A 27,951-nucleotide genomic window follows, 5' to 3' on the forward strand; every position below is an offset into this window, starting at 1 on the left:
ATTTCCTGTCGTTCTTTACCGCTTCGCACTAATGGATTGAGAAAGGTATGAGTGCTTGTTCGTCCCCTACCCGTCTCAATGCCTATATCAGGATTCTTTCACACCTCCGCGCTTGCGAGGGACAACCCCATCCCAACTACTTTCAGTTAGAAATACTTGATCATATAGAATTCCAAACTAAGCTGTCTCCTCCAGTTCTCTAACCTCCCAAAGCCCACCCGCGGCATCTCCTCCCCCCAACCTCGAGCCCAGCACACAAGTCCCCTCCTATCGTCACGATGGAGAAGTACCAACATCGCCGCGCCCGCCCTCCTAGCCACAGCCTCTGGCATCCGCTTCAACTCCACAACCCCATCTCCTTCCGCCTCCGCTACCCCCGTCGACGCCGCACACGCCGAGCATCCCTGGGCCGTCCCCCACACCCCCGACAGCACTATCGAAGACCTCCTCTACAGCGGCCCCCTCGCCTCCGTCCCCGAGCACATCGGCTACCTGAAGTCCCTCGGACTAGACTACGGCTGGGGGCCGACCACGGCCGCCGAATGGCTGCTCGAGCACATCCACATCTGGAGCGGGCTGCCGTGGGGCGCATCCATCCTGGCGGCCGCCTTCGCGGTGCGCGCGGGCTGCTTCTACTTCTACGTGCAGGGCGCCGACACGACGGCCAAGATGCGCGCGCTGAAGCCCGTCATCGACCCGCTGACGGCCAAGATGAAAACGGCGCTGAACGCCGGCGATCGCGAGGAGACGATGCGGTGGCGGCGCGAGTCGACCAAGGTGTATAAAGACATGAACATCCACCCCGTCCGACACGTCTTCGCGGGACCGGTCATCCAGGGCTTGTTCGGCTTCGGCGCGTTCCGCCTCTCGCGCGGTATGGCGGATATCCCCGTGCCAGGCCTCCTGGATGGGGGCATGCTGTGGTTCACGAACCTCGCAATCCCAGACCCGACATACCTCCTGCCCCTCATGGCTGCCGGTGCTGTGCACATGGTCGCAAGAGTACGCGCCTCTCCTCCCCTATTCCCCCCTCCCTCTCCTTCTCCTGTATACTTCTCCTGTATCTAACCAATACGCCTCAGATCGGCGGCGAAAGCGGCAATCCCATGGCCCCCGCGCAACAGAAAATCATGATGTGGGGCCTGCCCGGCCTGATGTTCCTCTTCTCGTGGTGGCTGCCCGCCGCGACGCAGCTCACCTTCCTCGCCGGCTCCGTGCTCTCCCTGCTGCAAGCCCTGATCTTCCGCAGCCCGCGCTTCCGCCGCGCGCTCAACCTCACCCCGCTGTACAAGCAGCCCCCCGTCCGCCCACAGACCATCGAGACGCGCTTCGCCATGCGCGCGCAGCCGGCGGCGGCAAAAAAGCCCGTGTATCAGGCCCCTAGCAGCTCGACGACGCCACCGGATCCCCTAGCCCGCCCAGGGAAGGTGCCTGCGAAGCCTGGGCTCGCAGACAAAGTGTGGAAGACGACGAAGGAAGCGGCAAGGGGTTGGTTCCCCGAGGCGTTGACGCGGATGACGCAGAGCCAGGAGAAGCAGCGCAAGGACCGGTTGAAGGCGCAGGCTGCGGCGTATGAGCTGCAGCGGCAGCAGCAGTTGGAGCAGGAGAAGAACGGGAGGTGATTCATGACACGGGAGGAATGTAATTGTCTTGGGGGGGGGGGGGGGCTTTGGGGTTGTTGGGCATTGTATATTAACTTCTTTCGATTTGATGTGTTGATAGTCTGGCATCGGGTGCGCGGGCAATGTGAATGTGTAGATGTAACCACCGAAAAAGGGGGATCAATAGGCATGGTTAGAGCAATGTACAGTAACATATACCTATCACAGACATCACTCACACTCGCACACGCACATGCAACTTGTCTAGAACACTTGAGTCTAATATTTTTTGACTAACTCATTCCGATCGCCCTTCCCTATTAACCGCCCCCGCCTAGCACCAGAACAGACATACACGCACGTGAACCCCCAGCCAGCAGTTGGCCATTTCCATTCCCGTTCCGATTACCTGAACCCCTTTAAAACAGGAAAAGCCGTAAAACCCCCGCATGCCACACGCGCTTCTGCAACTCGAAACAAGTTTGAAAGAAAAAAACAAGACAGAGCTTTCTAAAGGTACAGAAGGTTGAAGCAGAAGAGTTGCCTCCACCCTAACTTAAAGGGAGAGAGGGCTCCGCTTCCATCACCCCTTTTCCGCACCGCCATGAGAAGAGAAGGGAAGAGAAAAGAACCCGTAACCCTAATGCAAGTATGCCGCAGGAAGTATATGATTCTCCCAAGATCGATGAAGTCAGTTCAGAATGCAGAGAAAGAAAAACAGAAGGTTGTAGTACAGGCTTCATTCTCGGCCGTCCGTAGTCATTATGAACTCTCCATCCCATGGGGGGACGATGCCGCCGTGACTCCGGTGAAATTTCCCAGTCGATGTAAACGCCATCTTCAAGCAAACCAAGGAGTGGAAAGAAAGGGACTAGTGGGGGTGTGTTTTTGGTAAGAGAATGCAGAGATTCTAGGATATGTATGTATGCTGGTCAGATCGTCGGTCGTTGATTTAGACATTAAGGAAGTCTGTCCCGTCGTCTACCCGGTCGGGTGAGGTAGTCAGGGCCAGCGCTTCGTCGGCGTGCGAGTTGCCCATTTCCTCGGGATTGGTGAGATCGGCAAACATGTTGTCCATGCCGCCACCTGCTTGGCTGCCCGAGCTTGCGAACGGATTAGCGATTGGGGATCCGCCCGCGTTATAGTCGGTGTGAGAGATCCCCGGACCCGTGAACATGGCTGGATCAAGAGGCGGGTTGCTCGTCATGTTGGTAGAATGGGAAGACATGTTGAAGGTGACTGGTGATATGTCTCGGTTGCTCTGAGTAAAGGCGGATCGCCGGTAGTCTTCGCCTGGAGACCATTCTCCGGCGCCGCCGGAGCTGAAGAAAGAAGCAATAGGTGGACGCTCGTTCCTTCCACCCGGGCCAGTACCAATGGACAAGGAACGGGGAAGCCCCGGAGGTGTATGTGAAGGTTCTGGAGCTGGTTGGATTTGCTGCGGCCCCTTTGGCAGAGGATCCGTGGACTTCCTGTTTTTGAAGTTATGTTGCTTTGTGCGCAAGTTCTGTGGCAGATCCTCTGGGTTCGAGATTCCCAATTGAGCCATCAGCTTCTGCTGTTTGGTGGGACGTGGCTTTCTTGTCGAGAGTGACACCTCGAGGATTGGCGGAGGTTGAGGTGCGACAGGCGCCCACTTGTGTAATTCTTGCCGGAAGAAGTTGATCTCGTTGGACAGAAGAATATCGGCTCCTTCTAGCTTCCGAAGATAGAAGCGCTGAGTAGTCAACTCATCTGGACTCGACATGAGCGGATTGATGTATTTGGCCACCCAGTCCCGGAAATTGAGCCCGTGAGCGATGATGGCTTCCAGGGTATCCTCTTCCTCTGGCTGGAACGGTAGATTGGGTATATCATCTTGCCAATTCTGCAAGTCTTCGATCTTGGGTCGCGTAGCATCGCGAGGGATCTTCACCCGGTAATCGCATATCGGACATGTGTACTTGTCGTCGTCCTTTATTTTGCCACGAGCGATCTTCAAGCATCTGCCGTGATACCTATGAGAACATTAGCAAGGTGACAGTACAGCAGCAAGTAGGTCAATCTTACCATTCGTGACATAATTCGCATTCAATCATCATGCCCGCTTCGGGCTTTCGACATATGCAGAACACATCCCTACTAGATCCAGAGCCGTCAACATTCTCCGCTTCTCCGGGAGTCGTCTCTCTAGATCTAGGCTCGACAGGCATTCGCGGTTGATCCGACAAGTCAAAGCAGGCACGGTTCTTTTCTTCGACTGTCTTCATGTGCGCATGCAGAATGTGTAGAGGAGCATTGGCCTTTCCGAAGAGCTTCTTGCCTCGTCGCATCCAGTCCTCGTGCCGCTTCTGCTCCTTCTCGAGATCGATGGTTCCGGAAGGCTTGCTGTTGAGGTCCCCGAGGGCCTCCATAGCCTCGCGCACATCCTTGTATTTTGGCCGCTCACGTAGATCCTCGCTCTTACTGCGCTCGTAGAGGGATAGAATTTGTTCCTGTGCATCGCGCTGCTTCTTGAGGATCGCATCGACAAGGGCGAGCGTCTCTTGCGTCACGGGCAAGTTGGAGGCTTGCTTCGACAAAGCATCCAACTGTTGGTAGTGAACCTGCTCTACAGCCATGAGTTCCTTGGCCTTAGCCTCCCAAAGCTCGCCTTGGATTTTCTGCTCGGTAAAGTGGTGGATGTTGGGGTCGTTTGGTGGAATGCCTAAATCCAAACCCTGCTTGATGAAGTCTGTAACATCCTGGAGATATTGTCCCGTCTTGGTCCGCCATTCGCGTGCAGACGCGAACCACTTCATTTGCTGGACTAGACGCTCGAGCGTATCGAGTTCTGGTAGGTCGACATTAAAGCTCTTGCCTTCTTCGAGGAGCTCGTCCAGCTTTTCGACGGTCGTCTGCGCATCACGACGCAACGCAGCCTGTGCCTTCTGCTGAAACTCCTCAATATTTTCACTACGTTCCCGTAGGGCTGTGATTTCCGAGCTGTCAAAGCAAAGGTCATCCGCGTCTTTGAGCAGTTTAGTTATGTTTGTTACCTTCCTCAATTCGCGCTCGCGCTCATCGATTTCGGCTGCCTTAGCTGCGTTGCCTCGGCGCCATGCGCGCTCGTTCTTCCGGCGATTCTGCTGCTTGCGCGTGGTGTAGTTCACGGCCTCTTCCGCAATCTCCGTGCATGCGTCTACGTACTTTCTGAGATCGGGAAGGCCTGGAAGCACCCAATCTATACGTTCGCCTTCACTAAGGAGAGATCGCAAAATCTTCAGCTGCGGTTTCGGCCCATCGTCCAATGCAAGATCCAGTTTCGCTGCCCAAGCCTCAGGCGTTCCCGCCTTGTCGACAATTTTCTGTACCACTGTTTGAAGAGCAGTATTGGTGGTTCGGAATATTAGCTGGTGATCGCCATGGGTCCCTAAGTAGCGATCCCCTTCGCTGACTTCACAGCACTCGAACGAGCCGGCGTGCAGTAGACACACCACCCTCGAGGTTCTCTTGCAGACAAAGCGAGAAAGGTAGCTGTAGCATTTGCACCAGCTGCAGATATTGTAGTCTTCCTCTTGAATATCTTCATCGTCGACAACGAAATCGATCGAGCACTTAGACTCGCTATCACCGGTACCGTCAATCTCGCAGGAGTGTTCCTGGAATTCCTTATGCCGAGCAATGAAGTTTTCCCGTGCCCTGATCTCTCGATCTTGCATTCGCTGTAATGCAGGTGCCAGCCACTTTGCAGTCTTGATCGAGGTATCTTTTCTCGAAGCGGCGGCAAGGAGTAGCTCGTCATGGGAAAAGCATGGAGGCCGCCGGAATTCCTGGAGACGCTGGACACCAACTTCGCCAAATGGCTCCCAATCCTGAGGCGCAAAGTTGACAGCCTCGTTGAAGTTGAAGCCGTGGTTGAAGCCAGCATGGTAAGCCTGCGGGAAAGTGACAACAAATTGGCCGGCTCGCTGGTCCAGAGCATACACCCTTACCCCGGCCTTCCGCAGCTGGTCTGGAGTGAGGAGTGTCACAAGCTGGAAGAGGAGATCGGGCTGGGTCTCGAAAAGCTCGGGCACAGCCTCGCGCATCGCCTCCTCAAACTTCTCCGCATCTTCTCCTGGAATGCCATACCAGGTCTTCGTTGCGCCGAAATGTTGGTAATTGGCGGAGTATGTATAGTGGTCTTCGGAGTGCCAACAAAACGTTGAGAAGACCATGCCAACGTATAGCCACGGGACTGTCATGCCAGAAATGTCAGAGCGAATGTGGCGGAACAGGGACTCCGAATGGTAAGGGAGGATGTTCAAGTTCCAAGGATCGGTTGAATAGGGGTCGCGAGGATTTCGCTCGATCGTAGGAAACCCGCTGCCGTGTGTTGTCGTGTGGACGTCGGCGCCGTATTCGACTTCAACAGTCTCCGTGATGCTTTCCACTAGCCTCCAGAATTCGCGCTCGACGTCTTCTTCAGTGACTGGTTTCTTTGTATTCAAGACTGGATCGAAGGGCGTCTTCGTGGAAAAGTGGTGCTCCTTGAAGCTGTTGGCCTTATCTTGGAACTGCCGCAGCGAGTAGACGCTGCCTTCCTCGAAGCCAAACTCGCCAGTTCCCACGAGACATCTCGGGCAGTGCCATTCGTAGTCGGAGGAAGACTTCAGGGTTGGGTCTAGACACGCGCGGTGATAGGCGGCGTCGCAGCTGTCGCACAGCAGGAAGGTCGCCGCATCATCACCCCTACCACAGGTTTCGCAACGCTGCTGCTTGTTAGTGTCAAGCATACAACGTTATGCAGCGGAGCGTGAAAGGGATATAGTGCTTACGTCACCTGGTTTCTCGTTGGCTCGATCGCGCGGAGGAAATGTTCGTGGTGTTGGCAGTCGAGGTTGGGTCATGTGCGACCCTGCAACCGTGGGCGCCGCATCTGCAAGTAGTATGTTAGCTCCGACTCGGTGTCCAATAGCGCACGGAACGGCAAGGGAGGGTGCCTGGATCGAGGCAAGGCATGCGCGGAAAATCCTTGTCTGAACGACACGGACGGAAGTGCGCATGCCGCCTGCAGAAAAATCGCTTACCTTTCTTTAGACGCTTGCTGCGCCGGCCGGATCCCGCATCGGAATCGCCGTTCGCGCCACTCTCAGTATCCTGCGAGAGCTGTCGCTTCAAGTGGTTGAAGGCCTGGCCGTTTGAGAGTGGCGTAGTTCCGAGCACTGACGGGCGGAGGTCGGGCGTGTTCTTCGCGGAGAGCATAGGGCTGTCGCCGTTCATGCGCAGCGGCGTCGAGGTTCTCGACTCTATGTGGAGGCCGTTTGGCGTATTGATTGCGGCGAATGAAGAACTGGGCGTTGACACTTGCGCAGGCGGCAGTGGCGGCGGTTGTGCATGCTGTTGTGTGGGTGGTTGCGCATTGACGGCTGTGAAGCCTCCCGCATTGACGGCGGTAAATCCAGAAGTCATTGGCGGTCGCTGGGGCTCCAATGGCGGCGGTTGGAGATCATGCTGTAATGTCGCATGGAGCGCAGTCGACGCTCGGATGGCTGGTGAGTCTCCACCGAGACTCGAGGGCGTGTGCTGGTGGGACTTCTTCATGGGCGACGGTGCAGGCGATGGCGTGAAGGGACCTCCATTTTCGAATTCGAGCAACTGCTGCACACCGGGCTTGAAGATCCGCAGGTACTCTTCGTATGGATGGAGCCATTTTTGATATGAGTTCTTGAGTGATGTGGACAGCGAGGACATGATCTTGCCGCTGTAGCCCAGGTCTCGTCCAATCTCGGCCCACTTCTTCTGCTTGCATACTTTGTCAAATCCACCGCGCGTTTCGACAGCCTTCTTGAGCTTGAAAAGATCCAAAGGTCGTTTATCCACGCTCGGGAATCGGTTGAGGTTGTTGCCATGCTGCTTGTGGAATTTCGATAATTGATCCAGGTAATTCAGATTGGCACGTGTCCCTACAGGGTCGATCAATAAATGCTGTGATAGCTAGGAAACAGTCCGGACTTACCTCCTTCGATGGAATTGAGCTCTTGACGTCTCGTACGGAAGTGGAAGCGCTGTACATCTTGTCAGAGACGGCACAAGGCTGATAGACGGGAAGACGGGAAGACGGGAATATGGAGAATCGCATATCAAATAAAAGCAGCCTTATCGCTATAACATATCAAGACTCACTTCAGTATCAACCGCAAAAGCAGGGTTCCACGAATCGGGCGGAATAATCTTCACAATGCCGTACTTGCGCCCTTCTGGGGCGATCTTCTTCATGTACTCCATCGGGTCCTTGAACTCCTCCGCAGTGGGCCGGTATGTTGGCGCTTCGAGCAATCCAAACGGCCTGTTGGTCTTCGGGACCTCGCGACTTGGGTGGACCTGTCCTTTGCGCTCAACCGTCGACATATCTAGCGGCGTGGCCTTGCGGGCGCTGAGCGGTATCCCAATCCCATTCGTCTGCGCTGCAATGCCGGGCTGCAGTGTCGCAGTCCCCATTCGACTTCGCGGAGCTGGCACCGCAACAGTAGCCGGAGTGCCGTTCGCCGGGCTCACTCGAAATGTCGACATGGTGGCTCCGGCTGTGGATGGCCCACCTCCCGTCGAAGGAACCGCCATCAGAACCGCCTGCGCCGCACCCGTATGGCGGCCAAATCCAGCGTATATGCGAACAAAGAGCGCTCCCAGGCGATATTATCGGGCTCGAGAAGGGTGTATAGGTGTGCTGAATGGTGTGCGTGGCTATCGGTGGGAGATATCGGCGGGCATAACCTGCAGAGGCAGGGCAGCTGCCAGTCTCGTCCAGGACGGGGGATGCGGCGAGCGCGCGGAAGGGACCAGTGGAATGCTGCAATGTCAACAGGGCAGCATGTCCTGCGTTGTGGATGCAAATAGCAAGGGGCTCGAGGTGTGTATAGGTGTGTGCGGTGGGAGAGGAGGAGCGAGAGGGAAGAAGGCGATGATGGTCTCCGCTCTTCAGGAACCAATGCCACCCGCGCTAGTCGACTGGCTCCACGGATCGGCCAACAAAGAAAAAGCTCTCGCCGCCCGCAGAAACAGAATGCTCTTGGCGTGATAGGAATGCTACGATTGAGTCAGTCCCTGGAATTGCACAGCTTCCTCCTCGTAATTGACGGGCGCCGAGTCGGCTTTTGTGGTAGTCGTTTCACCACGCACCACCTGGCTCCGGGAGGCAGGCCGAAGACCAGTCAGGTGAGGGCCCGTTCCAACGCAAGGCTGCAACTGCAAGGATCGCCGGCCGTCCCCGCGACTTTGCATCTTACTCCATGTTGTGAGGTTGTCCCCAAACGAGCGCATCACGTTTGCAACACGTTTAAATCATCAACAATGGACAAGCCAATACCTGCCTTCTACTGCTGCTACCTGCTGCGCTCGACCAAAATGCCAGCAAGTCTCTATATTGGATCGACTCCGAACCCTGTCAGGAGATTGAAGCAGCACAATGGCAAGACGCAAGGTGGCGCGTTTCGCACTCACAAAGATACCCACAGACCCTGGGAGATGATTTGTATGGTTTACGGTTTTCCGTCTAATATTGCTGCCCTGCAATTCGAGTACGTATAGATATATATCTAGTGCAACGCTCTAGTTACTGAAATGTATAGATGGGCGTGGCAGAACAGTTGCTTCACCCACCACATCCCAGACGAGGAGCGTATCACTAAACCTACAAGGCGGAAGTTAAGACCTAAATTAGATCCCAAGGGAATAGAACCTCCCGTAGAGAGGTGGAAACTAGTCCGGCCGCGCTACACCATAGTCCAGGTATTACAGAACATACATCTTCTTCTCCGAGTCAAAAGTTTCCAACAATGGCCATTGCATGTCAAGTTTTTCGCCTCGGATGTCTTCAAGAAGTGGGAGAAGGCGAAGCCCAAGAAAATAAGCTTGAGGGATGGAATCAGAGTCGAGCTCGATGAATCAAAGCCTCCCACAGATGAAGTCACTACTGATGAGACTTGTCCCCCGCCGGCAACTGGTATTCATGCTCTTGACGTTGAGTACACGGCTCTCAAATCCCACTTGCAGAAGAGCCGATTCATTCTCGAGAATGGAACGATGGTCGCGTGCGGTGTCTGCGAGAGAAGCCTAAGGCCTTCTAAAGCGCTAGTCCTTGTTTGCCCCTTGGAAGGCTGTCGCTCAGCATCGCATATGGCCTGCCTCTCAACTAAGTTCCTTGCCGGCGGAAACGGCAATGCCTTGGTACCGACCAATGGAAAATGTCCTGAGTGCAAGGCTACACTCGAGTGGACCTCGTTGGTGAAAGAGCTCAGCCTGCGTACGCGTGCTATTGAAGAAGTTGAGGCCATAATCACAGGCAAAAGGTCGAAGACGAATCTTTCAGAAGCTGAGGAAGATTTTGCGGAGCTAGTTCCCATGGCAATTCACGGAGACAAGGACTCAGGATCGGATGATGATGTAAGCGATGATGGCTGGATCTTGCAAGAAGTTGGAGGGATTGCGGAAGAGTTTGAATTGGGATTCCCTGCTGAAGACGATGCAGTTCTCACGACAAGACCTGGTTGAGAGACATACGACTGTTTTCAATCACTCGACTCCATGCTGCATGAAATGAGAATACTGGGGCCAGACTCCCGAGACTCCGGGTCCCAGACCGCCAATACCTCTATGAGATGCTCTCTGTATAACAGCTCTTCTTCGCTGTCAAAGGAGCTCTCCACTACCACGGCTGGACAAACCTCAGCGGCAACCCCTCCCCATCAACCTTCTCCATCGCCTTGCCTACCGCCTGTCTCACATTCTTCTGCACGTCCTCAAAAGACCCACCGCCCTCGATCCTCACGAAATCGTCTTTCTCAGCCGACTCCCGCAATACCGCAAATAGCCCTCGCACTCGATCCTGCATCTCTTGCACCTCGTACTTCTCCCCCCCGTACCCACCTCTCTTCGCCGCCTCCTCAACCGAGATATCAAGGAAGACACAGACATCTGGGCGCGGCAGACCCTCTTCTGGATGGCGCGCCCAAGCTAGGTCAAGGGCTGGAATGTCCTTTGCTGCAGAGTAAACACAGCCGGAGTAGTAGTAGCGGTCTATGACGACGGTGGTGCCGGCTGCGATATCAGCTTGGATAGATGCACTTTTGGATGTCATTAGTACGGAATCTGGATAGGCAGATGAATGGATTGGAGCCGTTGGCATACGCTGCTTCCCACCGATTCGCTGAAAACAGGAGGTGGATGACGTGATCTTCTTGTTCGCTTTGATTCGTGAGGTAGTTGTTGATCATTTGGCCGATTGGGGTTGTTCTGTCTGGTCATGTGATATATTTAGCAATTGATACCTTTACCAGACCCTTCAAACGTGCAAGGCAGATGGCTGATGCTCGCATGGAATGTAAACCCTCTCTCTAGAGCTTTGAAGGAAAAGGAGTGACTGTATCATACCTGGGAACCTCAGATACCGCACCTTCATCCCCTCGCTCTGCAAACTCTCTACCAGCCGATTACATTGTGTTGACTTGCCCGCCCGGTCGAGCCCCTCGAAGACGATAAGTTTCCCACGCATGGTCCGGCAGGAAGTTTGCTTGATGCGAGTGCAAGGGTGTATGTAGTTAAAAGATCAAGTGCATGGCTTGGCGAATGAGGTGGAAGATCCTTGGCGCGGCGCTAGGGTTGTCTCATCCCAACGTCACCTCTTTCATCTGAACACGATGGGAGCAACGCAGGGCTAGCAACGAGCGAATAAACTTATCTGTTGGTATGCTCCAGGCAGACATGCTTGCGGGTGACGGTGTGAGATGATTATATGTGGCGATGGCGACGAGGGGAATCTCCACGTCGTCGAAGAATTGATGGTTCGTTACAGATGGACAAGCTGCTAGGTGGTAGTACATAGCTTCAAGATGACTTCTTCTGAGCGTGTCATGATACGGTAGGTTGCTACTGTAAGTCCCTCAAGGTAGGATAGATTTAGGATACGTTTCGATGATTTTCTACTTCATCTCCTTCTTTCGTTAGAAAAGGGTTGGAAACCTTCGAGCATCTACCTTCATATCAAGACGTTTCCTTCCTATCATCGTGACGTATCTGATCTGAGCCCCTTGAGTCTGTGCGGATGCCCTTTCAAGATTTTATCGCTCCATCGTATAGTTGTGTTCGCGCCGTACTGTGCATATATGTAGTTCCGACCTGTTGGTCTGGCCTTGTCAACGAGAGCTCAGGCTGCCCTCGATCCTCTAATATCTGTGTTCAGCCCGCAATCGAAATCTTTCTGGATCAGAGGCTATCAACAGGCAAGTGTAAGTCGAGCCCACAAACAGCTTCTCAAAGGGGTATGTCTCTTTATACTGCGTTATTGCAGAACAAAATGTAGCTAGCTTGATACAACGGAGTTGCGTCAACGTACGGACGACGCTGCCAGTGGTACAGGCCGAGTCTCCAGCAATCTAGTCGATGACATTGACCACGGTGAATGCCCGCCGACAAGCGGCTCGCGCGATAACAGCGCCGCCGGACCTTTTCCACTAGGCCAGCTTCTACTTTCGTTTTCCTTCCTTCATCCTCTTGCGAGCCACCCCACCACGGCGCAACCCGCACGAAAACACACCACCCTCTTCCATTCATCTAACAAGATGGCGTTGCAGCATGCACGAGAGCTGCTAGTCACTCTACTCCTTTGTGTTATTGTATGCATCTTCTGGCGCAAGTTTTGGAACTGCCGCAAAGTACGCGACTACCGCAAGGTATGTAATTGCCCGCAATCTTGGAGACTAATCTTCGCACTAGGGAGCGAATTACCTACGTAACGTCCTCTACAAGGCCTTATTCGAGACTCTGGTGACGCCCGCGCCTACGGCCCTAGAGTTTTGCCCCGCGATCAAGCCCACACCGACTGATCTAACGCCTACGTCTACGTCGGTTCATGATAAGTAGTGGCAGCACGTGGCAGAGAAGCACATCTTTGGCGATGCAGGGGAGTTAGAGCCCGCTAGTGACCCTTTCCATCTGCAAGTAAACTATACACAGCGGCCCCGGGCGAAGTATATGGCCAGCAACTCTGAATTAGAGGGTTCGAACCGCACGGCTGCACTCCATGAGAACTCGTCGAGGGCGGTCAGAACCTTTCGAAGCGGTCAGCGTGCTCAAGTCACGAATGAAACAGCCCCTATCAGAGCTGCAGCAGTAGTTGCCTCTCGCCCTGCCAGTTCAGGCGCTCGTATTCAGCAGTCTCAGCCAAAAGCATCAATCCACGCCAGCAAGTCAGATCAAGCCGGATCGACGCGCTCAGCTGCGGGCCATGATAAGCCTCTGAAGCCACCCAGGAGGTATCAACTTGTTCGCGATGCCGATGTCACAAACTCGACAGCCAATAACAATGGCCTGTCAACATCTACACGTCGCTGTGATGATTCAAGCGCTCGTACCCAGAAGGTTCAGCCCGAGGCTTCAAGCAAGACGCAAACGACAGAACATTCACCAGCAGTTGGAAAGACTAGAATGACTTCAGCCTCTTCCGTACCCGCGAAGAAGTCTACAGCTCCCGACGTCAATATACCCGCTGGAGCACGGGTTATTGATACCACAGAGAAAAACAGGATGACTTCTAAACGATCCAAGCCGGGAGCCCGAATTGCATCGCATGCTAAGGTCGATGGACCTATGCAGAATTTTTTCGGACAACATTCAGCCTCTTCAAAGCAAGTCCAAGCTACAAGGGTCCAGGCTGCTGGCCCCACTGTTCGGGAGCGTACTGCCCCGCATACCGACAAGATCGAATACTCATCAAAGCCATCCGTTACCAGGTCGAGAGCTGGATCGTCGTCTGAAGATCTTACGACTACGAATAGCAAGTCGAAGGCAGCTTCAGAGGTGCAAGGACCTGGCCAAGCTATTAGCGCCGTAGTTGGATCGTGTACTGAAGCATCTGGGCCCACGGATCGAACCATGATAGTACCCCCAGAGGTGGAGGACCATTTTCAGACTACTACCATCAAACCGCGTGATATCACAGCCTCTGGAAAGCCAGACCCCAAGACTGTGCGGCCTAAGGAGCCGATATGCGAGGAGTTTGAGGTGTACGCTGCAACTGGGCCAGGTTATGAGCTTTCGTGTACAGGTAGGAAGACCGGACGGCCTTCAATTTCTCAAGAGCTCGTGCCAACGAACGCTGAAGAGCAGGACGGAATTGGAGCTCCGGCAGGAGAGTCTGGCGATTCATTAATAACCAAGCAATCCATCACAGCGTCAGCCCATGATCTCAAATGGCGTCATCGACGAATGAGCATGCACATGACGAGAGCCCATTGAGGGTAGCTTCGAGCCCGCAAGCGCTATCAGCAAACGTCACCTCTGGAGCGCCTAGTCTACGACAGCCAGCTCATGGCACGACCACCGAGACTACATTCCAAGCATCGGCCTCTCAGAGCCAGCTTTTTACCTTAATGAAGATCTCGGCTCCGGAAGTGGCATCTCGTGTCGCGAATGCATCGATGGTCCAGATTGCACATCGAAGCTACACCCTCTACTCTCCGCCTAACAACAGCGGCTCCATCCTCAAGGGTTTGACACGAGCGAAAGAGTCGCGCATGCACCACCATATTCAACGCCCTTATGAAATTCCTACACAGCAAGAGCGGCAGATTCGACGGAGGGATCGCAATCGGAAGGCACGCAAGATCGAAAACACCTTGGGAGTCGTGAAAGTCAATCAGGTGTATACTATGCGAGCCTGCGTTCCTATACGCACTGTTCAACATGAAGAGTGGACCGCGATGGCCTTCGATAACGTTCCGTCTTCTATGGCTACAGGGACACCCCGACAGCTTCCTTTAGCCCCGCTTACCGCGCCTAATACTGGAGATCAGCTATCGACAAAGATTGATTATGCCATGCAAGATGCTCCACCGTCCAATATAGATGCTGCTCACGGATCACACTCAACGTCTATGAAAACTGCGGGATCGCCTGGTGGTTCAAGGCACGCTCCGCATATATCACTTTCTAAGTGGTTAGATGTCATTTCCGAATTAGGTCCCGATCCAATGGAGCTCACAGGGTTGGATACTGCTGCTGAGGAAGAACTCCTTCCACCTGACGAGATGCAACTTGCCAGCTTGAGTAGCGCTATGAAGTAAACACGAAAGATGCAGATCATCAGCGACGCTGATGCAACTTCCCTCCTCTCCAGGAGTCACGGGCGCTGCCCAATCAGCTGCTTCTAGAAAGCCTACATTGCATAAGCCATCTAAAAGTCCGTTCGCGAGCTTGAACTACATGGAAGCTGACCATCGGTCTACGCCCCGAAAGCCCGGGAGGATCAGGATGACTATGAGCCCCGCACCTACCACTCGTGATGTCATTTCGAGTGTATCAACCGGGGCCCCAGTACGTTACAACAAGAGGCAACCAGCCATCACCTCGACGCCAGTAGTAGCGCCTTCTATAAAGCGCCGAGCAAGAAGCCCCTCACCACAACGAGACTCACTTGCCCGTGCAAATGCCTCTACCCTGCAACCGCCCGTATATTCTCACGAGCCGCCTGAGCTCACCATGGACGAGACTCCCGATTATCCTACCGAACTGCAAAGCCCGGAGACTAGAATACCTACAGAAGCGATTGGTAGTGGGCCAGATCCAAGTGGCTCCATGGAACTGGAGTCCGCTACTCCAGTTCAAGCGCCTGGAACTCCTGTTCAGATATCTGGGGTCACCCGAGCAACGCCTTCCCCTGACTCCACGGAAGGAGTAGGAGAGAAGATGAGAACTGCCGGCGTATTCAAGAGTGTTAATCAAGATAAAACTGGCATGGACAATTCAATGCAGATCATTCGAGGCGGCACGATCTGGAAGCAAAAGTTGAACAACTTAAAGGATCTCGGACTGACACCTGAATTGAGAATCAACGGATTTCCCACTGTACTCCAGAAACTTCGGGAAACCCTCGACGATCCCCAGATGTGGTTCCCGGAGAACGAGGAAGAGCTTGAGGGAGTGTCTGGGAGAATAAAGTCGTATCGCAACTTTCTGAACAATGCCGATACGAAGATGGTACTTGGTAGTCAGGATTCGCGTCGCAGCATTGCTCCTTTAGCGCCACTACATACCAAGTTCATCCTGGAGCGTGGTCGGCAGCTAGTGTATGAGAAGGAACCATACCAGCGTGACTGGGACCTTCTCAAGAGAGTTGGGAATATGCTTTTCGGGCTGACGGAAGACACCATGAATCGCCTGTATGACGATCGCATCTGCTATGAAGATGTTCGCTTTCACGGGGATGTCAACCCCCTTCTATGCGCCACATCGGACTACGATATCCCCATTCTCATCCCATACTTTGCGTCCTGCATCCGAACTCTACAGCTCCTTACTTCGCGCATGCCTTCAAAGGCGCCGATAGTCGTTCTTCTGGATGGCTATAACTACATACAAGGAGCGAGGGATATTCTGAAACACATAGCATTCCGTTTGCGCCATATACTGGAAGCAGCACACCTGTGGATCGAGACTTTCAACGTCGAGACAGTAGTCGAGACAATGAGGCCACTGAAGACCATCTTGAATCCCAGATTAGTTGAAGAAATGTATCTTGGGTTAAAGGCAATGGAGCACCTCCATTCGGGGCCTGTACTCGATATTACCGTGAATCGAATGTGGCGAATCTGTCATGTCTATGGCCAAGGGAGGGAAACATTCCAAAAAGAGGATTACAACTACACACATCCTATAAGCGTAGAGGTACGCGAGCAGAAGTGGGAAATGGTGTGGGAGTATGAGGCTTGACACGGTGGGTCGTGAGTCTCTTAGGTAGTTGTTTGAGGTTTGGTATACAATAAAACGCAGAATTATCTTTTTGCTCTTAGATTGGATAGCTGTGCGGGATCGACAACATCTCGCAGGAGGTATATGTAAATTTCTTGCTTACCACTGTCATGGGCCCTTCAAGACGTTTTCAAGAATCCGAATGATATACAGTACTAGGTTACAAGTTCGGGCACACGAATACATCACTGCTCCGACTCCACTCTTGCTCGCTCGATACCGCTGCAAGGAGCACCCTATATAGCAGGCATCAGCTACGTCAGAAGGTAGTCTAATTTTCCTTACGTTGGCCTTCGTGTCGTTTTTGGAGTTTCAAACGCCCATCGAGGTACCCCAAGCAGTTGCAAGGAGTGCTCAGACTTATGTCTCGGTACTATAGATTGCCATCGTTCAAGATGGTCAAGATGGTCAAGATAGTCAGAAAAGTCGCCAAGCCACCACCGAGAGCGGGTTGACTTTCATACACAGAAGCTTCATTACTCCAGGTCCGTGCACACGCTTTTATCAAGGGGTGAACGGAACCCGCTGTAAGCGAAGTCGCGGTGACATCCTCACTTCTGCCGAGCGCTTTGGTATTTATTAGCAGCTCCTTTAAACCTACCACTTTCTCATCCACCACAACCACCTCCTTAACACCACCCTTCCAATTGTCATCTGCTTTAACCCCACACAGCCCTTCAGCTATGGCTCCCACACGCGTTGCCGGTGTCTCGAACTCGGACTCATTCTCCCACAATGCGAAGAGCTACCAGATTCCATCAAGGACTTCCCGCTTTTCCGGCTTCCTCGCGAGCTTCGCGATGAGATTTACGGCTATGTTTTCTACAAACCGAAGGGTCTGCAATTCGACGAGACCACGCTAAAACTCTGGGGCATGCACGACTGGGACAAAGAGGAATCTCTTGATTTGGCGATTAGCTACACTTGCAAGGCTGTACATGAGGAAAACCGACATCTCTCTCTGAAGGTTCAATCAGATTCACTTTGGGGCTTCGCCGAATAGCTGCCGGAGTATATGGCGCCTTTTCTACGAGATTTCTCTGGTTCATAGAAGACCTAACGTCAGAACAGCGTCAATTCGTACGAAACGTGGTGTTGTTGGAGCACCTTGACAACGACTTTGTCCCAGACTTGGGAACCATATCGGCGGCATCACGGAAGGCAGCTCTTCTATGTCAAGAGCTCCCTTTACTGCACGTCAAGTTTGTGATGTACTTCGGGATCAATTTCTATCCTGTCTTCAATTACGGCCCAGAAGTGGCAGCCAATCAAAAGATGAGTTACCAAGAATTCGAGGAGATGTCGCAGTGGATGCTGGAGCTGAAGCGCGGAAAAGACACGGCGAAGAAATGCACCTTCAGCATCCAAGTCCCAGACTTGTTCGATCAGAGGTCTATCAGCCGTTGTCTGAAGGCAAGGAAGATATGGCCTGTCAACTTCTTCTGGTTCCTCGCTAACCAGGCAACAATCGACGAGATCAATGGGGTTCCATGGGCTCCAGAGGACACCCCGGATACGAAATACCTAATCTGATGGATTCGTACGAAGCCACTACCGGTAAAGAGCGAACTTGGCTTCTATTTGCCGTCGCCTACGCTCTAATGAGGAGGACAACCACGATGCGGATGGCGGCGAGGAGAATTAAGGCATTCTGCATTCCTTGACGAACTTAGAGTATAGCTCAGGAAACCACGCTCTGGATCCCCTTCCACCTTCTCACTTCCCATTGTCACCTTTCAACTACAACTTCTAGTCAACTCACCTTCCTGGCCAGTAGAGGATAGACTATTGGAACCAAGTGCGGAAGAAATTTCGCCCAATACCCCTGGCACTGCTCCTACGACTGACTCACCTACTTCCCCGTTTTGCTCTCTTTCTGTTGCAACGGCACCGACAACCATATCGCTGATACATAAGACAGTTCAATGTCAGCGACAGATGGATCCATTGGGCAGGTTGCATGAGGAGATTGCAAAGCAGTGCAGTTTAGTTCCATCTTCTAATTGATATAAAATTATCCTACGTATTGAGTTGAGCTTCAACGTCTACCCTACCAACAAATCCGAAACGCGAAAAGGGAACCACAATATGCCCAACGAACCGAAAACGTAATACAACTGGGCTGTCACCGGTTCCCTCGCCCTCCTTCCAACGCCTCTCTTCCAAACCGGCGCGACAGACCAGCTCACCAATGTGGCTTCCAGCATGGCGCTCGTGCACAATTGCATCGTCCGTAGCTTCAACAGCATCTACCTCCAATCGCCCCGCGTGTAGTAGGGCGAGTGCAAGAGCTTCATCGGGGACAAGTCTGGCGTGGTGCGACTGCCGCTCTTCTTTTGCAAGCACGACGTTACACACGAGAATGGTATGCATGCTGCATTCCCACCGGCGCCGAAGGCGGCAAAATTGGTGATGATGCATGTATTCACCCACTGGAATTCCGAATACTGGAAGTTTGCCACGTGCGACACTTGGGAGAGGCCGAAGAAATTGCATTCCGCCGAGCCTGAGTAGCTTTGAGAAGGCTTTGATACTACGCTGGCATGGTACGAGGTACGTGGCTTGAGTTGTCGCGGACATTTATTACGTTCTGATTTTGTCTTTGGTCTATTTCCGAGTTGTTTTTCTGCGTGACCGGCCCAAATCTTTTCAAGCGTCGATACCATGCGGGCATGACAACGCACTAATTTGCGACGACGTTCGTTAATGTCTGACTTTATATTTGGGGTATTTGGCATCTCACTATTCCTCAACCGCCTCGATGTGTTCGATCGAAGGAGCGTTTTCATCGTTAGGAGTTGTCCTGGGAGAGATTTCGTCCTCATCCTGTGAGTTTTCGGCATACGGAGGTGGAGGTAGCGCCTCGCCGCCTTCGACCCACACCTTGTTTAGCTCGTCTTCGATTTCCTGTCTTCTTTGCTTCCACTCTTCGACCTTTGCAAGTCTCTCGCGCAATTCAGCCAACTCTTTCTCCACTGATGACTTTTCACTTTCGGTACCGATACGTTGCAAGTCCCATTCCTCGCCTGTCTCGCCTATGCCGAGGGTCAATGTGTATGTGTGGTAGCGTTTTAGTGATGCGCGTGTAGATATCGTGATCAGGGCTAATCCTGTGTTAGTATTCTCGAAGCAAGTTAGAGAAAAGTCGAACTTACTGATGCCCTTTGCTTTCGCCCGTTCGTAGAGCAGACCTTCAACATCGCTGCTGACAGCACTGGTACCCTCATCTACGAAAGCGTACCGTGGCTCATGATACAAAAGTCGAGCAATGCCCATGCGTTGCTTCTCGCCTCCGCTCAAGACGTCTTTCCAGTCTTTCCTGGTGTCCCAGCCTCCCTCACGATCAGGAAGATAGCCTAATCGAGCTTCTTCAAGCACGCCGCTTAGCTCGAAGTCGCGCCTTTGCGCATCCTTCATATCTATCTCGGTATGAGGATAGATGACCTGATCTCTTAAAGTTCCGGTACTTAGATAAGGGCGTTGAGGGAGAAACATGATGCCATCTGTACCCACAGATCGAGGTCGGCTCACGAGGCCTCGGTAAGTCGGCCACAATCCTGCAACAATTCGCGAAACAGCACTTTTACCGACGCCATTCGGGCCGGTGATAAGAAGATGTTCACCTGTATGAACGATGAACGAGAGTGATTCGATGAGTTCGTCTCCACCCATCGGATACAAGCTAGGGGCCACGACAGGAACGTGTTCAAGCCTGACGCCATCGAAGCCTTTGTGAATAGTGCCTTGGATGTCGGAAAGAGAGTATAGTTCGGGACGCGAGCCGGGAGGAGGGAAGTAGGCGTCGGCATGGACACGATGTAGAGTGCTGGTCAAAGTATACACGCGCGAAGTGTAGCCAGCTAGCTCCGAAAGATCCTTGATCGAATACATCATACGGCCACCAGCATCAGCCAGTGAAAGCATTAGTCGCTTGTTGGTGATGAAGTCCTTCATTCTGTTTCTTTCGCGGCCTTGTTTTTCTCCAATGTCAACTGACTCTAAAGCCTTTGCAACACCGCCCCACGCGGGTAAAAATACAGGCAGGGATGTTATGAAGTAGCCAAATGCCGACCAGCTGCGGATTGTTAGTCCAATGCACATTGTAAGATCTGACAGTACGAACCTGTATTTGAGAACAAAATCCTCCAGCATGTTGTATCGGATCTTCAAGCTGTATATGCCCTCCATCCAATGTTTGAGCTCTCGGAATCCCTTGTCTAAGAAGTGCCTTTCCATCTGATCTCCACCGTAGAAAGCTACCTCTTCAGCATTTGCGATAAGACGAGAATGCAGTGCTCGGAAGTCGCCCTCGCGTCGCCCCTCTACAGCCTTTAGCTTCCCAAAAGGCGGAGAGAGTCTCCGAAGAATAGTTGCGGTCAGGAAATAGTTTGCGACGAGTCCAGTCAACGCGATTGGACCGAGTGATAGATATAGTTGGTAATTGAAAACGCATAGATCGACGAATGGCTTCCCCAGTGACGAATAAAGCGATGCAGCGGATTGACAGAAGAGTGTCAGATCCTGCGTGATGAACTGATCCGCGCCTTGCCCGATCCCTCCGTCCAGATTGTTGAGTTTGTAGTAGTTCAAATGGTCATTCAAGTATAGATCGTGAATGTACCGTGTAAGCCTAGTCCGGAACGCAATCGAGACTTTCGATTGCAGGAACTTGATCATGGCGTTTGTGTAAGATGCAAAGCTGCCGATGCCACACCATTTCACAATGCCCCAGAGGAAGGCTTTGCCGTTGCCTGCCACCAAATCCCGGACTATCTCACCATCTAGGCGAGCAACAACCAGCGAGAGGTATGTCCGCAGCATCAAAAAGACGCCATGACTCAGCAGCAGCCCCGTCTCTTTACTACTCCATCTCGGTATCATGATATTGAGGAGGCTTAGGAACTGGTGGAGGAAGGCGAGGTTCAATCCCGGCTTCGTCTGCGGCGGCGGAACTTGCGGTGCAGTTCCGTCACCTAAGCCTGCAGCACGCGGAGGTTGCAGGAAGAGTCGTCGATGCGCATCGAAAGTGGTAGGTTTTGTCGGATGAATGGTGACCTTCGAGGTGGCATCGCGGTACGGGACGTATATAGTCCGGGAACCGTCTTTGCCTCTTACACCAGAGTTACGGCGTAGCAGCCGTCGACCTGTTTCCTTCTCTTTCCGCCGGTTCTTCCACCAGTTGCTCCCTCCATATCCGGCACCAATTATAGAAACTAGGAGGGCGAGGGTGGAGAGGAGCTTGGTGACTTTGGAGGCATGTTTGACGCGTGATCGTAGGATGCCGGAGTAGTGGGCAAAGAGGGCACGTAGAGGGTCCTCGCTATGCCGGAGGGTAGATTGGGCGGCCATGATAACGCATCTTTTAGCAGGACAGGAAGAAGAGGAGGAAGAGAGACGGAGGTTGCGGTGTTGTAGACCTCGTGGTCCGCACGTATCATGGCATGTGAAAGGAACCGAGGTCCCTTGAAGGTTTTGCTTGGCACCAGAGCCACAATCCGGGGTAGTCAAGCCCCTGCACCCCACGGGACATCCTTGAAGCTCATCTCTACTTTATAAGAACTTGTATAGTGGCCATAGTGAATGATTTTAAAAGGGTTATTTGGCTGGCTTCGAAAGGTTCGCTTTAGAACGCTCCTGATATCGTTTCTAGTCTAATCCTCTCTAAGTTACCTTTCTTCAGCCTCACCAATGCTCTCCCAATACGGTCGAGCTGTGATTGGTCCTAGCACTAATACTCAGGGCCTCAAAATTGCGCCCAACTGTAAAATAGTCCTGCGTGACTTTGCTAGACTGCTTCATCATTAAGTTCTATCATGCCAAGGTAGCTGCCAAGGTATACTCCCTGTGTTCAATGGTTTTGCCTTCAGTCCTTCTCGGACTTGCCTGATCTAGGCAATATACCAAGCCCGGATTCATCCTAGAAAGAGTGGAATTCGCCCCACTGGACCCTGAGTCTAATAGAACTGCCTTCAAAACTTTCTGTTGCCAACTGCACTTATTATGCCTTTCTTTGTATGTTTTCTATGTTTGCTATATTTGATATTTACGACCTAGCCAGCTCGCCGGCACGTTGTAGAAGGTCGCTAGAAACGATGGGTAATAGGACGTCTGATAAAGAGGGTATAACGTTTCTAATTTACTCCTATAGTTACAATCACAGGGAATAGCGCAGCCGGTGATCACAACTCTTAATTCCTACTCCGGAGAGTGCGTTGCCGTTACACTAACCCAGCGAACCACAGTATGCCTTCAGTAGGTTTCGCAGCTAATCCCCAATTACGCTTCCCATCTTCTGAAGTACATGCACTGCCATATCTGATCACCTCCAAATGTTACAACCCAGTACTGTCGAAGCACGGGACACATGCTCAGTGGCTTGCTTTCTGCAGGCACACCTTCGACACTTTACTTGCCACCCCAATGGCCCTTCCTCGCAGCTCTCAAGTCATCCACATTCAACAGTCCAATTCCCTCATCATACAACACTTCCCAGACTCTGTCTCGTAAGGCTCGTGGCCACCGCGGTGTACCCCAATACCGAGGAACTAGACCCCGGGTGCGTGCATTCGATATTTGCTGGCGTATTATGAGAGCTTGCTCTTCGGAGAGTGGAGGGCCCCAGATGTGTGGAGCCGAAAAGGTAACTTTATTGACACCAAGAGCGCGGATGAAAGGCGCGGACGCTAGATGCGAGTTGGATGGGTTGTATTTAAACCCGTATGGTGAGAAGCCATGTGGATCCCCTGGCTGTGGGTCGCGATCAGAGGCATCTTCGAGCGCATCGAGAGGAGCGTCGTAGAAGATATCTCGATAGGTTGTGTTGGCAACAAGGAGGTCGAAAGGCGCGTTCCCGGTAGCCACGATAGTAACCAATCCTTCGGTTCGGGTGGTGCCATTCCAGGTCGTAAGCCAGCCGCGACCTCGGAGAGGAGCAAGCTGCTCTTGGACCTGAAGAAATGTGTCGACGCCGTCAGTCTTGAAGTCGATCAGAAGAGTCAACGCCTGGTCCGGGTCTTGGTAGAAAACGCCATGAGGGGTGGCGCTTGGCCCCGCAATTTTGTTGGGTGCATTCATACGCTCGATGACGGTTATCAGCGGATCGATGTACATGGTTCGAAGGGTCGCGTTATCACTCAGAGTTGCAGTAGTGTGTCCCACAAACAACTCTGGCTCTCGTCGGTCATTTTCAAAGTACCATACATCGGCTTCAACACTGATGCAGCCAGAACCCAAGGCCGCGTACAGGGGCGTTCGGCGCCAGTAATCGTTGTGCGAATGGCACGGCTACGATAATTAGTTCAATTAAGGATGAAGCAGATACATTAAAACTTGCCACAGGCAGCACACTTTGGATGTAGTGTGTAGGATAATAGGGAGAGTCAACAGAGATTCGATCGGAGTGCTGGCGAAAAGGTTCAAAGGCATCATCGAAGGGGTCCGGGCTGAGCCATGGGAGGACAGTAAATACGAAACTTTTGGATGTGAGTGTTGTACCTGTTTCAGAGCACTGAGACACACTTACAGGCCAATATAGGTTCCAGCGGCAACTGCAAGTATGAAGATTAGGTATCTCAGCCCTCTTCTAGTACAGTTCTGCCTCCTTGCAGTTCGACATATCGGTACTCCGATACTCTTTCGTGCCACGGGAATCCTTAGTTTTCGGCCCCAATTACGAGCATGCTTCGACCGGCGGAATTTAGAGCTGATATGAGAGTCTATGTCGGCATCTCGCTCACCAACTCTTTCATCTAACAGCAGGGATTCTAGTTCTAATTCAGACACTACCTCGTCCCGGCCAAAGCCATCAAAGGATTTCGAAGAAGTCATCAGGTTGGTGATAAGAGATAGTAAGCGACAGAAAATATTGGCGCGCAAACCTGAAAGTCGTTGTTGGTTGTTGGATGTAGAGAGTCTTTTGGGCTGGGCCATTACCTATAAAGGGCAGTGACATGCAGTGGCCGCTTAGGACGCGTCATCAACACTAGCACGACTAGGATTCGCCGACTGAGGCTAAAATGACTCGGATTTCAAGCCAGCTGACGCGGCTGCTCATGCAATCTTGGCATAAAAGAGATAACTTCTTTGTATTAGAGGGGGTGTTCGTTCTTGGGTGTTGTGTTAGAAAAGACAGGAGGCGAAGCCCAAACACAAGGTGACGTCCGGACGCTAGCTGACTAATTCGGCTTTAAGCCAACGACCTACGTTGGATCATGACACAGTATCGAAACATTGTTTGTTGTCTAGTATCACAGTACTTTACGCCCTCGGAATCTTCACATCGTTTTCCTATCCGTGTGAGCTGACTCAGCCGGCTGCGTAGGCGCCTCAACGTTTGGATGGCCTGAGGTGAATTGCGTTGCGGTACAAAGTAAACAGGTACTGGTGGAAGTTACTGAGGTAGAGGGTGCTTTCTTAGGGCTACAAGACTACAAGTAAAGTAGCTCGAGTCTAGACTCAATCAAGAGAATGGAGCATTCGGACCGCTGCATGGGTTCAGAAGCTGAAGCTTGACAAACACGAATCAGCTACGGTGTACGAGTACTCGATTGCCCACAGAGCACGCAGCATATAATGCATGCTTCAGCTCCGTAGCCATCACTCGGGCGGAGTTCGCGGCGGCCTAGAAATTAACGCAGCAGAGCGCGATGAGGTTTGACAACCATTGTCGTCGAGATAGGCTAGTAGCTTCCAAATCATTGCTATTGATATGCTCGATATGCTCGATATGCTCATCTCGAGGACTTATGCCACTAGTTTTGTCAATCAACGCGCCCCCATCACTCAGCCTTACACATTCCCTTTCCTCGGGATCATTCTGGGCCTCCATGATGCCTTCAGTACTCTCTCCATAACTCTCTGCTGCTACCGGTTTGGTCGCACCACCTCTCTCATTACTCCGATGTTTGCGGAGCCCTCAACAAGAGCAGCTGAGGTTTCAATTCTGCAGCACTTGCTTCTTGATGTCGACCCTGAAGAAATCGCCATCTCCACCATCGGTATATTCCAGCGACACTGCACCAAGCTCGTCGATTCCCCAAGTCACTTGATTCAGGCCTGGGTCCTCGGCTCCCTGAACAAAATTGTCCTCTTCCACAACATCAGGATGCCCTTTTTTGAAGAACTCCATGATCTTCGAATTGGCCACCTCGACGGTTGCGAATACACCAATAATCTTGTTTTCGTTGCAATCGGAGCTGTACACGTAACGTTCTTCGTGCATTACAACGAACATAGGGGAGTTCCTTGTTGGTGCGTTTGTTGCGGAGGCCTGCTGCTGACTGACGTTTCTGCCAGCTGCCTCGACTGCGTCTTTGAGGTATTGGGGATAGTCTCCCTGGACATATTCGTCTCTCTGCATTGCGAGAATATATGCTGGCGTCGAGAGGTTCGTCAGATATCTGCAGCTGATGATATGTGAGAGGCTTGCGATAATCTTTTGTCTTGAATGGCGGGGAATTCGAGGAAATTGAGGATGTTGAGGACAGGTGGAGGGATGCCAGCGAGTCTACGGAAAGTACTGTACCCCTTTTTAACCAAATTGGGTGAGCCACAACCTTGGAACACAATTCAACGTAGCCTTGGTAGAGGCTTAGTAATGAAGGCTCGACTTTGGCGGAAATTGAATACCGAAAAGGGACGTACATTCCCTGTTGCAATACGCGACGGGTGGCGTTAAAATGAATTTCTCCATTCGCTTCTCTTCGATTGTATACCGTGATACGAGTTTCGCACGTACAAAGGTACCCGTTTGGGACTCTAATGAGCGCTACAAAATCGCTGCAGAAATTGAATGCGGGCACAATGCTCCGTTTCTTCAAGACGCGCGGACCAAAATAGAAGCCTTTCTGGGACCTCTAGCAGACATCTCTCCCATGACGGACAAGCGCCGAAGAATCACATGAGTAGTTCATGTGTCTCGATATAGACTTTAAAGACATCACCCTCCGCCCCATCTGCGTATTCTAGCGATAGAGCGCCAGAACTATCAATCTTCCACGTTACTTCATTAAGATCAGCGCCTACTCCCTCTCCAAAGAAGTTGTCCTCCTCCACAACACCGTCGTGGTGTTTTTGAAACATTTCCATGACTTTGGCATTGGCAGTGTCGATGTTTCCGCAAATAGCCTCAATGTCGGTGCTGTTATCCTCGCTTCTATAGTGGAATTGTGCCTCGTGCATTATGATGAACACCGGAGGATTGCTTGATGATGTACAAGCCACGGAAGAAGCTTGTCGCTGACGGGCGGCCCTCCCGGCGGCCTCACATGCGGTTTTGACGTATTGGGGATAGTCTCCTGCGATGATTGGACTGCTGCTACTTTGGCGTTGAGGAGCCATTTCAATAGATGTGAGGTCGATACAGAAGATGGCTTCGGAAGTTTGTATAAATGTTGGAGGTGGTGCAGAGTGTCGAGGTTGAAAAGTGACCTCATCGATCGTCACGGCGGCAGATCTGCGTAAATCCATGTATCTTCTGGCTAGTCAAAAAATCAGTCCTGCAGTTCACGCCTCAGGATATAAAATTTGAAAGCGTCTCCATCTCCGCCATCTTCGTATTCGAGCGACAGTGCACCGAGTTTGTCGATCCCCCACTTTACTTCGTTGACATCAGGGCCATCTTCGTCCTCAGCAAAGTTGTCTTCGTTCAGATCCATAACATCGCCGTAATGTTCCTGAAAGGCATCCATGACCTTTGCGTTCGCCGTTTCGAGAGTTGCGAAGACTCCAACAGCATCGATTACGTTCATAGGAGAGTCATAGAAGTAGTGTGTTTCGTGCATTACGATGAAGACGGTAGGATTACTTGATGATGTACCGGCTCTGTCGGAGGCTCGCTGCTGGCGGATTCGCTTCCTGGCTTCTTTGAATGCAAATCGACGTGCTTAGGATATCCATTCTGCTTTTTGACGCGTTTTGGAGGCGGATAGTCGTCATGGTAGGTCTCCATTGCGATGACCTAGGAGTTATTTCCGGATTGAGGAGGTGTTAACGTATTTGTGAGGTTGTGTCGAGATGTCTTTTCGACGGTGTAGACAAGAGGAATTGTTCTTGTTTTCGCGGAAGGCATAGAGGCTATATATATAAGGGTACCTAATATAATCGGGGGCATATAAAATTAAGTGGAGCTATCCAGCTGATAAAGGGACTAGTAGCTAGTAGTATAGAGTCTAGCCCCAAAAAATATTGAACAATCACCCAAGTGTCAATGCCTCTGCGCAGGACGTGACTTGGAAGTTTGCGTGTGAGTGTTGGAAGTGGAGGTGCTGAGTGTTATGGTTGAGAGATGCGAGAGATCGCCAAGGCGGCAGTTCTGCGCCTCGCGTGGCAGTGATGGCTTAAAAATTCGGGAGTCCATGCACGTTCCGACAAGCTGGCACGTGGCTGGGTGGCTGGCACTTGGCCACCTCAGCACCAAACTCCTTTCCAGAACGCAGTTATCGCCATCATCCCGACTTCGCAATCTCGACTATCTCAATGCTAATTATCACGGCGGACATGATGCTCTGGCAGGCACCATATGCATCTAAGTGCTCGCTTAGTTCGGCTCCGAAGCCGTTCTCCGCGAAGCCCGCCTCCTCCGCATTCACGTTGGCCTCACAAGTCCATA

General features: G+C 52.2%; 11 protein-coding genes across 11 annotated transcripts; 4 read left to right on the forward strand and 7 right to left on the reverse strand.

The window, feature by feature from the left end:
* Window positions 1-462: 462 nt before the first annotated feature.
* Window positions 463-1,622, forward strand: BDZ99DRAFT_403082 (uncharacterized protein; the record flags this gene model as incomplete). The annotated part of the gene is made up of 2 exons (XM_033716321.1): window positions 463-1,002; window positions 1,083-1,622. Coding segments are annotated over 2 exons (1,080 nt in total), but the record flags the coding sequence as incomplete, so codon positions are not given.
* A 931-nt stretch (window positions 1,623-2,553) lies between these two features.
* BDZ99DRAFT_528325 (histone demethylase JARID1D) lies at window positions 2,554-8,114 on the reverse strand (the record flags this gene model as incomplete). Its single annotated transcript, XM_033726361.1, has 6 exons — window positions 2,554-3,598; window positions 3,651-6,313; window positions 6,380-6,480; window positions 6,632-7,507; window positions 7,561-7,609; window positions 7,728-8,114. 6 exons carry the CDS (start codon window positions 8,112-8,114, stop codon window positions 2,554-2,556), a joined length of 5,121 nt encoding a protein of 1,706 aa, XP_033568562.1.
* A 720-nt stretch (window positions 8,115-8,834) lies between these two features.
* Window positions 8,835-10,168, forward strand: BDZ99DRAFT_219830 (uncharacterized protein). The gene is made up of 2 exons (XM_033713427.1): window positions 8,835-9,118; window positions 9,170-10,168. Exons 1-2 carry the CDS (start codon window positions 8,892-8,894, stop codon window positions 10,089-10,091), a joined length of 1,149 nt encoding a protein of 382 aa, XP_033568563.1. The 5' UTR covers window positions 8,835-8,891; the 3' UTR covers window positions 10,092-10,168.
* On the reverse strand, window positions 10,018-11,127 carry BDZ99DRAFT_577531 (thymidylate kinase). Its single transcript, XM_033728706.1, has 3 exons — window positions 10,971-11,127; window positions 10,728-10,836; window positions 10,018-10,663 (listed from the first exon to the last, which is right to left on the reverse strand). The coding sequence occupies exons 1-3, from the start codon at window positions 11,089-11,091 to the stop codon at window positions 10,246-10,248; spliced, it is 648 nt and encodes a 215-aa protein (XP_033568564.1). The 5' UTR covers window positions 11,092-11,127; the 3' UTR covers window positions 10,018-10,245.
* A 1,030-nt stretch (window positions 11,128-12,157) lies between these two features.
* BDZ99DRAFT_528328 (uncharacterized protein) lies at window positions 12,158-12,458 on the forward strand (the record flags this gene model as incomplete). The annotated part of the gene is made up of 2 exons (XM_033726362.1): window positions 12,158-12,268; window positions 12,312-12,458. 2 exons carry the CDS (start codon window positions 12,158-12,160, stop codon window positions 12,456-12,458), a joined length of 258 nt encoding a protein of 85 aa, XP_033568565.1.
* Window positions 12,459-16,952: 4,494 nt separating this feature from the next.
* Window positions 16,953-18,119, forward strand: BDZ99DRAFT_553116 (uncharacterized protein). Its single transcript, XM_033727079.1, has 2 exons — window positions 16,953-17,179; window positions 17,415-18,119. Exons 1-2 carry the CDS (start codon window positions 17,027-17,029, stop codon window positions 17,874-17,876), a joined length of 615 nt encoding a protein of 204 aa, XP_033568566.1. The 5' UTR covers window positions 16,953-17,026; the 3' UTR covers window positions 17,877-18,119.
* Window positions 18,120-19,004, reverse strand: BDZ99DRAFT_219869 (uncharacterized protein). The gene has a single exon (XM_033713428.1). It carries the CDS (start codon window positions 18,921-18,923, stop codon window positions 18,363-18,365), a length of 561 nt encoding a protein of 186 aa, XP_033568567.1. The 5' UTR covers window positions 18,924-19,004; the 3' UTR covers window positions 18,120-18,362.
* An 81-nt stretch (window positions 19,005-19,085) lies between these two features.
* On the reverse strand, window positions 19,086-21,692 carry BDZ99DRAFT_403053 (uncharacterized protein; the record flags this gene model as incomplete). Its single annotated transcript, XM_033716320.1, has 3 exons — window positions 19,086-19,447; window positions 19,499-20,418; window positions 20,467-21,692. 3 exons carry the CDS (start codon window positions 21,690-21,692, stop codon window positions 19,086-19,088), a joined length of 2,508 nt encoding a protein of 835 aa, XP_033568568.1.
* Window positions 21,693-22,748: 1,056 nt separating this feature from the next.
* BDZ99DRAFT_483632 (uncharacterized protein) lies at window positions 22,749-24,170 on the reverse strand (the record flags this gene model as incomplete). The annotated part of the gene is made up of 3 exons (XM_033722585.1): window positions 22,749-23,627; window positions 23,665-23,815; window positions 23,866-24,170. 3 exons carry the CDS (start codon window positions 24,168-24,170, stop codon window positions 22,749-22,751), a joined length of 1,335 nt encoding a protein of 444 aa, XP_033568569.1.
* An 858-nt stretch (window positions 24,171-25,028) lies between these two features.
* On the reverse strand, window positions 25,029-25,941 carry BDZ99DRAFT_469595 (uncharacterized protein). Its single transcript, XM_033721536.1, has one exon. The coding sequence runs from the start codon at window positions 25,699-25,701 to the stop codon at window positions 25,279-25,281; it is 423 nt and encodes a 140-aa protein (XP_033568570.1). The 5' UTR covers window positions 25,702-25,941; the 3' UTR covers window positions 25,029-25,278.
* Window positions 25,942-26,237: 296 nt separating this feature from the next.
* BDZ99DRAFT_528332 (uncharacterized protein) lies at window positions 26,238-27,124 on the reverse strand (the record flags this gene model as incomplete). Its single annotated transcript, XM_033726363.1, has 2 exons — window positions 26,238-26,821; window positions 26,851-27,124. The coding sequence occupies 2 exons, from the start codon at window positions 27,122-27,124 to the stop codon at window positions 26,238-26,240; spliced, it is 858 nt and encodes a 285-aa protein (XP_033568571.1).
* Between the last annotated feature and the right edge of the window lie 827 nt (window positions 27,125-27,951).

This window comes from Mytilinidion resinicola, assembly GCF_010093595.1.
Source record: "Mytilinidion resinicola strain CBS 304.34 unplaced genomic scaffold BDZ99scaffold_38, whole genome shotgun sequence".
Lineage (NCBI taxonomy): Eukaryota > Fungi > Ascomycota > Dothideomycetes > Mytilinidiales > Mytilinidiaceae > Mytilinidion > Mytilinidion resinicola.

What these genes read in the sequence shown, in the direction of transcription:
- BDZ99DRAFT_577531 (XM_033728706.1), bottom strand. Translation starts at nt 11,091, where the DNA reads ATGCGTGGGAAACTTATCGTCTTCGAGGGGCTCGACCGGGCGGGCAAG. An exon ending in GCGGTATCTGAGGTTCCCAG is followed by an intron (nt 10,837 to 10,970) that starts GTATGATACAGT and finishes TCACATGACCAG; the next exon opens with ACAGAACAACCCCAATCGGC. An exon ending in GCGAATCGGTGGGAAGCAGC is followed by an intron (nt 10,664 to 10,727) that starts GTATGCCAACGG and finishes GACATCCAAAAG; the next exon opens with TGCATCTATCCAAGCTGATA.
- BDZ99DRAFT_219830 (XM_033713427.1), top strand. Translation starts at nt 8,892, where the DNA reads ATGGACAAGCCAATACCTGCCTTCTACTGCTGCTACCTGCTGCGCTCG. An exon ending in ATTGCTGCCCTGCAATTCGA is followed by an intron (nt 9,119 to 9,169) that starts GTACGTATAGAT and finishes TGAAATGTATAG; the next exon opens with ATGGGCGTGGCAGAACAGTT.
- BDZ99DRAFT_553116 (XM_033727079.1), top strand. Translation starts at nt 17,027, where the DNA reads ATGGCTCCCACACGCGTTGCCGGTGTCTCGAACTCGGACTCATTCTCC. An exon ending in TGTTTTCTACAAACCGAAGG is followed by an intron (nt 17,180 to 17,414) that starts GTCTGCAATTCG and finishes ACGTCAGAACAG; the next exon opens with CGTCAATTCGTACGAAACGT.
- BDZ99DRAFT_219869 (XM_033713428.1), bottom strand. Translation starts at nt 18,923, where the DNA reads ATGTCCGCGACAACTCAAGCCACGTACCTCGTACCATGCCAGCGTAGT.
- BDZ99DRAFT_469595 (XM_033721536.1), bottom strand. Translation starts at nt 25,701, where the DNA reads ATGCAGAGAGACGAATATGTCCAGGGAGACTATCCCCAATACCTCAAA.